The sequence below is a fragment of the Bubalus bubalis genome, chromosome 8 (assembly GCF_019923935.1).
Source record: "Bubalus bubalis isolate 160015118507 breed Murrah chromosome 8, NDDB_SH_1, whole genome shotgun sequence".
NCBI classification, from domain to species: Eukaryota; Metazoa; Chordata; class Mammalia; order Artiodactyla; family Bovidae; genus Bubalus; species Bubalus bubalis.
The window spans coordinates 15,061,359-15,073,487 of NC_059164.1; the positions used below are offsets into that span (position 1 = coordinate 15,061,359).

The 12,129-nt window shown below is 41.0% G+C and overlaps 1 protein-coding gene across 2 annotated transcripts in view; it reads right to left on the bottom strand.

The window, feature by feature from the left end:
* Window positions 1–845: 845 nt before the first annotated feature.
* COL28A1 (collagen type XXVIII alpha 1 chain) overlaps window positions 846–12,129 on the bottom strand; it is a 180,625-nt gene continuing 169,341 nt past the window's right edge. For both annotated transcript variants that reach the window (XM_006074585.4, XM_044946475.2), the window contains 2 exons: window positions 5,794–5,995; window positions 846–1,827 (listed from right to left, as the gene is read on the bottom strand). In XM_006074585.4, coding sequence (XP_006074647.1) covers window positions 1,655–1,827; window positions 5,794–5,995 — 375 coding nt within the window. In that variant the 3' untranslated portion in view covers window positions 846–1,654. The remainder of the gene's footprint in view (window positions 1,828–5,793; window positions 5,996–12,129) is intronic.

Sequence of the window (12,129 nt, forward strand, 5' to 3'; positions counted from 1 at the left end):
AATGACAAAGAATTACGTATTATGAAACCATTTTTTTCTAGCTCAAAAAACCTAAAAAATTATTTAAGAATATACTTAGATATGGTAATGCAGCGGTTAATTACAGTATTGAATGAAAGCAGTGAGTTGCAGAAGATGAGAGTATGACACCATTTTTATAAAGTTCTAAAATAAGCGAGACTATGTATTATTTAGAGATACATAGATTTATGTGGTTTTACACGTAAACTTACATAAAAAGCCAATGATCAACTGAAATGGTAAGCACAAAATTCAGGATGCGATATTCCTACAGAAAGCAGGTGGTCGGGTTGATGGGGGGCACACAGGAAGTCTGGGCGGAATTGCTTACATCTGGCTTATTCTTTGTGTGATGTGCTCACTGGTGTCTATCTTGGTGTCATGTTTTTTAATTTACAAGTGTATCGCATATATTATTTCATAGCATCATATGCTGCATATTGAAAACTGAAGCTACACAGCACCGGTTTTGCTAAAGTGGCTGTGCTCCCAGCTCTTCTCCCTTGGGTGCTCTTCTGTGTACCCTCAAACCAAAATCAGGGCCACAGGCCTGAAAGAAGAGCAAAGAGTGTTGTGAGATAAGACATGCAAATGCTGTTTGATTTCAGCTCAGAACTAGGGATCTTCCCAGATCAGATGTTGTAAAATAAGGCAGCAGATCTTCCGCTCCTCTGAAGGGTCATGTTTCAGTTTGCAAGCTCATTTTTCATCATCTGCTCTGTCTTTAAAATGCCCTGCTCAAGTTCATGTGGGCTTCAAGCAGTCCTTGGCTGCCAAGTGCCTTCCCATTCCACCCTGCTAAAATTGAAAGTTGCTTTTACACATTTTAAAGGAAGAGTAGAAAAAGTTCCTTTATCTTAATTACAATTGTTAAATATCTAGCTTAAGTATACAACAAAGGCTTTTCTTCCAAATATGTTGGAGTGGGAAACAACAGTTGTTAATAAATTTAACTCATTTTAATTCAGATTGATTTCTTAATCATTTTCAGGGCAAATAAAGCAAAAATCTAACTACCTACTCCACCCCTGGGGTTACTCATCTTCCAGAACCACTCCATCTTGCTGGGTTTCCCCCAAACAGAGTATCTTTCTTACCTTACCACCATCTCTGCACAAACATACTCTCATCCCTTCTAATGCTCAAACCCAAGTTCTTCCCCACCAGTTACATTTTGCAGCAGGCAGGGGTTGATGGGTTCAGGGGACTGAGGCAGGTGCTAAGGGACTGGGGGAGCCAGTCCCTTAGTGGGGTGGGAGTTTCATGTGACATAAGACATGCAAAGGAATTAATGGCAATCAGAACCACACTGCAGGTTTTGAAGTAGATAGAACATGTGTACTGAGGTTACATAGCCCGGGGTCAGGCCCCCCAGCTCTGCCACTTTTTATTTGGGTGACAGTAGAGTTCCTAAACTTCTGAGAGTCTCAGCATCTTCATCTGTAAAAATAGTTACTAATACCTACATCATAGCGTGGTTGTAGGATTTGACTATGTTTACAAACTGTCAATGCTCAGTATACACTCAAATGCGGTGTTTATTTGCATTGGATGAATATTGAAATTATAGAGATTCTTTCTAGGCTTGTTGATAGAGACGTAGCTTTGACTCAGTATGGGGTAATTTACTTGCTCATCCTTGAATGCAGACTTCTTCACACTCCTTTTCACTGTTGAATCTATTTCCCGAGCCTTTACAGCCACTGAACCAAAAGCGAGCGCAGGAATTGACCTGTTTGTCATAATACCATCGAACCACATATTCACTACAGTTCCCTGGTTGTAGGGGTTCCAGACACCTAGGATCTAGAGTGAGAAAAAAATAGCCAGTTATTATAGGTTTTTCTTTCACTGAAAAGTAAAAGCTTTATGAAGCTTATTCTCTAGGCACACTAACATACCAACTAAGAAAGTGTGATTCTAAGTTAAGAAAACATTCCCAAATACCCAAAATATTTCCTCTCCCACCTGAAACTTCACTTAAATATACATTCCCTTGAAAACGTTGAAGTTTTTGGTCTGCATGAAATCCCATTAAATGCTTATTTCCCTGAAAGCATAATATTGTGAGCCTTCTTTAGCTTATACTCTTGTGAGTAACCTTGAAATTATTTATTAGTTTTGATAGTTTTTGTGTGGAGATTTTAGGGTTCTCTGTGCCAGTATTGTGTCATCTGCCACTGTCAACTGAGTGACAGTTTTATTTCTTCCCTTCCAATTGGATATGCTTTATTTCTTTTTCTTGCCTGACTGCTGAGACTGGGACTTGCGGTAGTATGTTAAATACGTTAATAGAAGCTGTGAGAGCAGGCATCCTAGTTTGTTCCTGAATTTAGTGGAAAGGCTCTCATATTTTCACCACTGAGTATGTGAGTTTGCATAAATGGCCATTTTCTCCTTTTTTTTTTCCCAGTTGTGTTTCTAGTTCTTCTCTGATCATTTCATCTTATTTTTGCTTCTCTCATTGTGGTTTGATAACTTTCTTTTGTAGTATGCCTGGATTCCTTTATCTCAACATTTCTTTTAGGGTAGATTTCAGTTCAGTTCAGTTGCTCAGTCGTGTCCAACTCTTTGCGACCCCATGAATCGCAGCACACCAGGCCTCCCTGTCCATCACCAACTCCCAGAGTTCACCCAAACTCATGTGCATCAGGCTGGTGATGCCATCCAGCCATATCATCCTCTGTTGTCCCCTTCTCCTTCTGCCCCCAATCCCTCCCAGCATCAGGGACTTTTCCAATGAGTCAGCTCTTCGCATCAGGTGGCCAAAGTATTGGAAGTCTCAGCATCAGTCCTTCCAATGAACACCCAGGACTGGTCTCCTTTAGGATGGACTGGTTGGATCTCCTTGCAGTCCAAGGGACTCGCAAGAGTCTTCTCCAACACCACAGTTCAAAAGCATCAATTCTTCAGCACTCAGCTTTCTTCACAGTCCAAATCTCACATTCATTCATGACCACTGGAAAAACCATAGCCTTGACTAGACGGACCTTTGTTGGCAAAGTAATATCTCTGGTTTTTAATATGCTATCTAGCACCACTTTCCTTCCAAGGAGTAAGCGTCTTTTAATTTCATGGCTGCAGTCACCATCTGCAGTGATTTTGGAACCCCCCAAAATAAAGTCTGCCATTGTTTCCACTGTTTCCCCATCTATTTCCCATGAAGTGATGGACCAGATGCCATGATCTTCGTTTTCTGAATGTTGAGCTTTAAGCCAACTTTTTCACTCTCCTCTTCTTTCACTTTCAGTATTGCTTAATTCTTTTAGTTTTTGCATGTCTGAGAAATTCTGTATCTCTCCTTCTATTCTAAGTGATAATATTGCTGTGTAGAGTATCCTAGGTTGTGGGTTTTCCCTTTCAGCCCTCTAAATAAATCATGTCACTCCCTCTGGCCTGCAAACTTTCTGCAGAGAAATCAGCTGATAGCCTTATGGGGATTCCCTTGTATATGACTCTTTTTTCTTTTTTCTCTTGCTACCTTTAGATTTCTCTCTTTAACTTTTGCTATTTTAATTATAGTGTGTCTTGGTGTGGGTCTGTTGGGTTCACCTTGTTTGGGACCCCCTGTGCTGCCTGTACCTGGATCTGTTTCTTTCTTCAGATTTGTGAAGTTTTCAGCAGTAATCTCAGCAAATGCATTTTTGATCCTCTTCTGTCTCTCTTCTCCTTCTGGAGTCCCTTTTGATGCAAATGTAGGTATGCTTGATGTTACCCCCAGAGGTCTCATATGTTGCATTTGTTTTTTGTTTTTGTCTTTCTATCGTTCTGATCGGGCAATTTCCATTATTCTATCTTCCAGATCACTTACGTGTTCTTTGTCATTTATTCTGTTCTTCATTCCGTCTAGAGTATTATTTATCTCAGATATTGAATTATGTGTTTCACTGTGTCTTCTTTATAGTTTCTAGTTATTAAAATGACTTGTATTCAGATCATTTCTCTTCCCTAATTAGCATTTTTATTACCAATGATTTGAATTCTTTATGTCATAAGTTGCTTATTTGTGTTTCATTGTTTGTTTTTTTGGGGGGGTTTGCTCTTTTGTTCTTTCAATGGAGAGTAGTTCCTCTGCCTTTTCATCGTCCCTAACTGTCCCTGTCTGTGACTCTAGATGAGACTGTTACCTGTTTTGGCTTTGAAGAGGTTTTCCTATGTGGGCGTGTCCCTGTGCGGTCTCCACGTGCCCAGGGCCGTTTGTGGGGAGCTAGGTTTGATGTGGATGCCAGCCCTGTCTTTCCTCAGGGTGTGCTGGCAGCTGCCATTTGGGTAAGGGCAGGGCTGGCAATGGAGAAGCTGGAACTGGAGCCGGCCGTGAGGACAGTGTCTTCTGTGCTCAGTGACTGTCACTGCCCGTCAGGGGCAGGGCCTGCTCCCACGTTGCTGGAGTAGAAGCCCTGAGGGTCAGGCTTGAGCTGACTCTTCGCCCTTTAAAGTGTGTGTTTTTCCTTCTCCCTACTCTGGGATTTTTGCTCCAAAGGAAGAGAGTCCTGAAGCAAGTGGGGCTCCTGTGCTCTGACCATTCACGCATCTGTAGTTTGGCTCAAAGGCACGCCACAATCTCGTCTTTTCTGCTGTTGTGGCCACCCGAGATCTAGTGCTCAGCTGTAGCATGGAGTGAGTGGGGCTGGAATGCTCCCTCCTCTTGGGCTGGGGCATGCAGCAAGGTAGGCCTGGGAACTCGAGCAGCTGTGCTGCAGTCAGAATCTGGGCTGCTTCTGGGGGGCTGCTTCTGGGGGGCTGCTTGAATACACGCCAACAGTGGCTGCTTTCTTTATATCACAATTTTCTTTTAAAAAGATCATCTTTTACAGAACAATAAAAACATGACCTTCTAATGTCAGTTGACAAGTTTTGGAAACACTTCCACTTCTCCAAAAAATATAAAAAAATTAAGCTAAGTAGAGCTACAATAATAAAGCCATTTGTTAAATCTCTTTTTTTTATTTCATGGTTGTCCTTAGTCCCTTGGTTAGTATTTCTTACTGTTCTCAGTAATGCCAAGGTGGGAAAATTCCCCAAAAAGGCCAAATAGATGCTTGCTGCCTGTTACTTGTGTTTTGCGCAATAGTTTACATGCGGTAAGCTTCATTTCTCGATAGCAAAACAAGCCCTTTCTCCATCTGCCATAAAATTTCCCCAGATTTGAAGTATATCTCAACTAATTTATTTTCTAAAACTGACCGCTAACTTTGCCTCTTTGGCCAAATGGAAATGAGCAGTGGATTCTATCTCCCTCCACTCTTAAAAAACAGTAACTAAGTAATGTCTGTTTCAAGCCAACCTAAGCTGCTTGGGGACAAGAAAATTGTCTCTCTTGCATGTTCTTTAGAAACTACGTATGTAGTGATTAATTTTTATGGATATTGACACCATAGACAATATGTTGGGGAATCGGAACGTAAATTCTAGCTTCTTTCTCTTTCTTCCACCCAGGGGTCAAAGCTTCAAATGTCTACAGTCGTGAAGATTCCAAGTAAGACAATAGGGGATGGTAGGAGCTGTGGTGAACATGAGACCAGCATCCTCTCTAAAGGCATTCACATTTTAACAATAACAATAAACACTCCAAGACCTTTACAAGTTTTGATCAAATTTGTTCCACAACCAGCCTGTTCTCCAATTCTATATATAATACAATGAAAAGCTTCTTCTGTCCTACCTGTTTAGAATCAGAACATGCTCCCTGTGCCTCTGGATGAGATTTTAGAGACCATCCTTTCGGTGCCTTATTATTACGGATACAGCAGCTGATGGACAGAAATCTCTTACCTTTGTGCACAAAATTTTCTGGCTCTAAGTTCGAAGTGGAACTCGGAGCTCTGGTTTCCAGGCCCTTTGCCTGATCCTCAGGAGGCCTGGGCAGTGGCCCCGGGATGGTGGCAGTCTCAGGTGAAGGAGTGGTGGCCGGGCTGGCAGCCCAGGTCCTCTCTGAAGGCTCATTCTCTCTGTCCTGGGCCCCGGAGACATGTACCTGCACAAAGAATCCAGAGTTTTGAACCTGGTGATATCAAGTCAAGAAAGCTAGTTTGCTTTGGGGAAGATTTAAAGTCCAGCGCTGCTGCTTCTCCCCAGTTTTTCAATGTTAGTTATTTCAATAACAGCTCAGGAGGTGATGCCTCTCCTCTATGTCAGGCATCCCCGAATACCTGAGTTACGGATTTTCTGACCACCTCATGCAGGTGTAAGTGTGTGTACGCGCGCGCGCGCACACACACGCACACACACACACACACACACACACACACGTCCCGCTGCTAGGCACAAATGCTTTTCTTCTGGGCCTTTCAGAGAGATCTACCTGCAGGGCACAAAGCATGTGAGTTTGAAAGGAGTTTCATCTTCATCCTTCTCTTAGTCAGTTGTATGAAGAGGTAAAATAATCACTATTTCTTTAATGTTTTTTTTTCCATGGCCTTTTCCTCTCTCTTTTCTAACACTAGAGAGCTTAACAATATATTCCAAAATCTCTACCACAAACTCAATCAATGTTGAGATTGGGAACTGGAGTGACAGAGGCCAATAATGCAGCTAAAATGAAAACAAGAGCATCACTTCTCATCTCATCCTGTTATCTGGACCCAGCAAATGCCAGATGTTGCAGGATGCTTAGCTTCTAAGAAGTTCTGGGAAATGTATGCTAGCTAAAGAATGAAGGATTATAATTTCAAAAGCAAGTTTTCTGAACTAAGAATTCTAAGTTTCATCTAAATTTATGATATGTAATGAAACAAGAAAGAAAATATGTTTTAGTTTAAAAAAAAAAAAAAAAACAGTCACGCCAGTTATTCTTGACTATGGTTTCCAGGAGTTAGAACAATCTTTTATGGGTCCAATTAAGTTCTTTTTCTTTTACTCTTGGACTCCAGCTACACGGAATTGAATGGATCATTTATTTCAGTCCTAGCACAGTGCGGTCATTTATCCTTGCAAGGCCCTCTCTTGTTTGTTTGTGTTTATTTGTTTATTTAAATAAGCAAACCTGTGAACTAGGTAAAGTTGTTTTTGCTGTTTTCTCACCTGTGGTTCGTGTCATCTTGTGACCAGAGCCAGCTGTCATCATTAGCTGCTCTCTGCCATCTAAGATGTTCCACTGCTTTTGATTCCATGTACAAATACAATACTTTGGCCACCCGATGTGAACAGCCAGCTCATTGGAAAGGACCCTGATGCTGAGAAAGATTGAAGGCAGAAGGAGTAGAGGGCAACAGAGGATGAAATTGTTTGGATGGTACCACCGATTCAGTGGACATGAACTTGGGCAAATTCTGGGAGATAGTAACAGACAGGGAAGCCTGGCGTACTGCAGTCCATGGGGGTCACAAAGAGTTGACATGACTTGGCTACTGAACAACAACAACATACACACACACACACACACACACACGCACACAGTGAGGAAGGGCTAGTTAACTTTATTACTCATGTATGTATATTTTTATGGCAATTAAGTGATTATCAGAGCAAATATTTCCATTAGGACTGATTGGGTCATCAGCGTATGTAAAGGGCACTCAATTCAAATGCCATAGTGGCATTTCACTAACCACACATTTTTTGGTACAAATGGAGGTAAAACTGTGGGTCACTTGGCGTTCCTCTTTCTTTCAGAAAGATCTTGTATATACCAGTGACAATTTTAATATGAACTTTGTTATATTCGTAGAACTAGAGCATTTTAAGATTAGGGGAAGCCTTTATCAGTACTTCATTTTCTACAGGGGAGTCTAAAGCACCAAATAATTAATAATTAATGATCTAAAACTTCCCCCCAATTATTGGAAAGCTAGTGGCAAAACTAGAATTGCCTTTTTCAGGAAAGAAATACTGAGGCTTGTGGGTTTTGTTTTGTTTTTAACTTGCATATATTTCATGTTAAGCCAAACTAAGTTAAAAGCTTTGACTGAGGAGTAGTTTATCAAACATCACGAAGATAACAGACTTTAGGGCTACACTTGAGATATACTGTCTGTCGAGAGAGAATGTTCCTTTGAAGAAGTTCACTAGACAGTGCAGTTCTCTTAAAGGAATAACTCAGCCCCAATAGCCATCTTGTTCAAGCCTTATGGCCTCATAAGTTATTCTCTGCCTCTTGGAAGTCTAGCAATGTATGCTTCTCAGTTGCATCATCATTTGGGAATTTTGACTACTAGAGCATTATACCTCAAGTTCTAGAACAAGTGAATTTTTTTTTCATAAATGAGAATAATTTTATCTTTTGGCTACAGGACTTCAGTTTATTTAAATAAATACATAATTGTTTGCCATTTTTATAACTTTCTTATTGCAAAAGCAAATGTGTTCATTGAAGGGAATTTACAAAATCTGGACAAGCAACAGGAAGAAACTAGAAATCACAAGTGATTCCACCTCCCAGAAATAATTGTTGTTGACACTCAGATGGTTTATCCCCCACCCCATATTTTTTTTTTTGATATGCATGTGTATTTTTTAACAAAATATATACCGTATGTTTGGTTTTCTGTTTTTTTAAATATATTATACGTCCATATATTTTACTGTGGCTCCATAACACCATTTTGAATACAGAATATACATAACTACAGTGGTAATTTTTAGCATTTAATTTGCTTTTTTTTGTTTTTCTGTGAGAAGCCACATGGATCGTTCAGAACAAAGAACACACATATTTGAACCTTCTGAGACAAAGTTCCCTCCAAAAATGTTTTAACAATTTGTACTCTCACTAGTAAGTGTCTTTCCTTAAACTATCACCATTTATGAGACATTCTGATTGGAAAAGGAGAAAGCTTGATAGGTCCTTCAACTGATCTACATAGCCCTGCCGGCCTGCACACGGCTGTTGCCCTGCTTCCCACTACCCCCAGTACATCTGGCTCTGACCTTCCACTCCCTCCTCCTCCTCATTCTGCCTCAAGCTCTCAAAGTCCGCCTGCCTGCCCCAGCAGGAAGTCTTTGTCCCCAGCAGCAAAAGCCAGCCAGCACGAAGTCGCCCCGTCCAGAAGGTGCATGGGACCCTCCAGGCCTCCACACTTGGCCCTGATCATGCAGAAGTTAACCTTTAATCCTATCCTCTCGATCATTTCTTATTTCACATGTGTAAATATCAACTTCCCTGATTAGCCAAACCACATTTCTCTCTCTCTCTCTCTTTTTTTCCTTCCTTCCTGACTTTGCTTCTTTATTTAAAATCTTTATGGCATGGAAGAGTAAATATTTGCCACTGGGTAAGTTCAGAATGGGTAAGAGAGAGAGAGACAAAAAGGGAGAGAGATGGGATTGGGGGACACTTTAGATTCATTATTCAATTCCTCTAGGCTTTACTGTTTATTTTTGACTCTGTGCTACGTGGTGTGTGAAATCTTAGTTCCCAGACTAGGGATTGAACCTGTGGCCCCTGTAGTGGAAGCAGAGCAGAGTCCTAACCACTGGACCACCTGGGAATTCCCTCCTCTAAGCCTTAATGTCATCATTTTAAAATAGGGAAAGATTAGACCCTAACATAAAGCTGCAATACTTTGGCCACCTGGTGTGAAGAGCTGACTCATTGAAAAAGACCCTGATGCTGGGAAAGATTGAGGGCGGGAGGAGAAAGGGGCGACAGAGGATGAGATGGTTAGCTGGTATCATCCACTCAGTGGACATGAGTTTGAGCAAACTCCGGGAGATAGTGAAGGACAGGGAAGCCTGGCGTGCTGCAGTTCCTGGGATCGCAAAGAGTCAGATACAAGTGAGCAACTAAACAACAACAATACCTTCCAACTCTGAAAGTGAGATGTGAGCAGCCCCAAATTTTACTGGTAGAATACACACGAAACTCATGATAATGGCTGCTTCTGGAGAGAAGAGGAGGAGAAAGAGACTCTAAAGGAAAATAGCAAGGACTTTCTCTGAAGCAAGAGTGATGAACAAAGGGAAACACCAGTTATATCTGGGTGGTGGGCTTGCCAATGTTTGCCATATGTCTTCTCTGTTGTTATTATTTTTTTATAAATTTTAACCCTAAACACAACAAGCTGCCTCTCAGCTCTGCACATTTCTGCTCCTGCCACACACTGGCCTGCCTTGGAGGAGACGAATGTTCCCAGCAGCAAGCTGGGCACACACGGTAAAACAGGGCAGAGGATCTGGGGCCTGTGAGGGCTGACACCTGGACGCTGGGCCTGCTCCGTGCAGCTGGACAGGCAGATGTGTAATATCGGTCCCTTCCAGCCTCAGTGCAGATCTTTAAGGGGAGAAAACAGATTTCGAGCTGCATCCAAGAACGTGAACGGGTGACCTAAAGGAGGATTACTAACCAGACGCCACACAATTCCAGAGTATCCTTTGGTTTCTGACTTCCAGACACTTTCCTTGTAATTCATTACCCTGAACCTTGCTTATATTATAGACAAGCTCTTTGAACCTGAGCTGTCTCCCCTGGACAGATGCCAATGATCAAGTACATTGGCTCATGTGCTCAGACTTAGCTTTTCCCAGAAGCGCAGAGCCACGTTGCTCCCAGGGAGCTGTGGGGCTCCTACACCTGCCAGCTGGCTCCACTGCCCATGCCTTCAAGGTATCTGGCTTCTAGGTTCTGACCTTGACTGGCCCTTCCTAGAAAATAGTGCTGCTTAGCCAGGTCTCAACACTCCAGCACTGAATACTCTCTGTCTGCATTTAAGGTTGCTGAGGACTGTGGGGAGCATCTTGAGTTTAGGCTGTGCCTCCCTGGATCGCCTGCAGCTTTCCTAGAGGTAAACTGCAGGATTTTATTCTGTTTAAGGCTTCTCATACATTACTATAATGTCCTTCATTCTGGCATTGCCCAGTAAAGTTTGTTGACTGTTTCTAATGACATATTTTACAAAAGAATATTCTGGTAATAATGCCTTATTGTACAAATGAGGAAGCTTTAAGAAACAGGTGATTCATGCAATGTTAGACTGCTGTCAGATCTCATTTCTAAGATATCATTCATTGTGAAATACACTACAAAATTTAAGTCTAGAAAAAGACCACAACTTACTAAGTAGATGCATATTAATCTCTGAAATAACAAAGTACGAAAAATATAAACTTTGGAGACAAGGATTTAACTTCAGAATTGAAACTTGAGTCAGTCAAGTTTGCTGACTTCCAGATCTGGGGTATTATTTTCTAGATCAGTTTGCAATATGCTATTTTTTTCTTCTCCATAGGAGAGAAACATCTTACATACTGAGGCTTCTAAGTCTATGATAAGCAATATATGAGGTTTCCACAGGCATATCACCTGGAAATTCTAATAATTAGGTATTGTTCAGTTTAATTTGAGTTTTTTTGACTACCACAATGAGGGAGTGTTAATTTTACTTTATAAACAAACAAATTATAGTATTGACCAAGATAGCCATATCTGTATATGTGGCTTAATCAAGGCCACTTAAAAAACTAGGTCTGATTTCAGGAAATCAACTTAATTTTCATGTCAGTGGAGAAACTAAACTAATATTAGGCTTAGTCTCAAGTGTTTTGAAAGCTCAAAAAGTCTTTGTGTTTTGAAAGTATTGATTATGGCCTTTGAGTATGCCTGAATAGGCTACTTCATTCAATAGTGAGTATAGTATGATTGAGCAACCTATAAAATTTTACTTGAATAAGACATACAGAGAAAATATAGATGTACCCAAATATTTATGTCTTTTTCCTAATCTGCCATGGATGCTCAGTACCAAGTTAAGATATAGGCCATCACAGACAAGTTTTTAAGAAAATTCAGCCAAAATGGAATCATATGTATGAGAAATATTAACAATTCAATGATGTTATTTTTAAAAGGGCAAAAAAAAAAAATAATAAAATGACTCTATCAGCAAGTAATGGATAAACTGAAGAGAATATAGAAAAGAGAGATGTGATAAGAGTTTTGAGATCATATTATTAAATACTGATCAGAAATGATGAGGCCCTGATCTAAGGCGGTAGAGATATTAGTGAGGAGCAAAGAGTTGAGAGCGTAGGTCAAGGGGTGATAACAGACCAGAGATGACAGTTCCAATGAGTGTGAAAGATACAGTGAGAGCAGAGCTCCAGGTGTGTCTCAGGTTTCTTGCTAGATGCCCGGCTGGTTGGAGGGACCATATTGTATGAAGGAAATCTACTGCT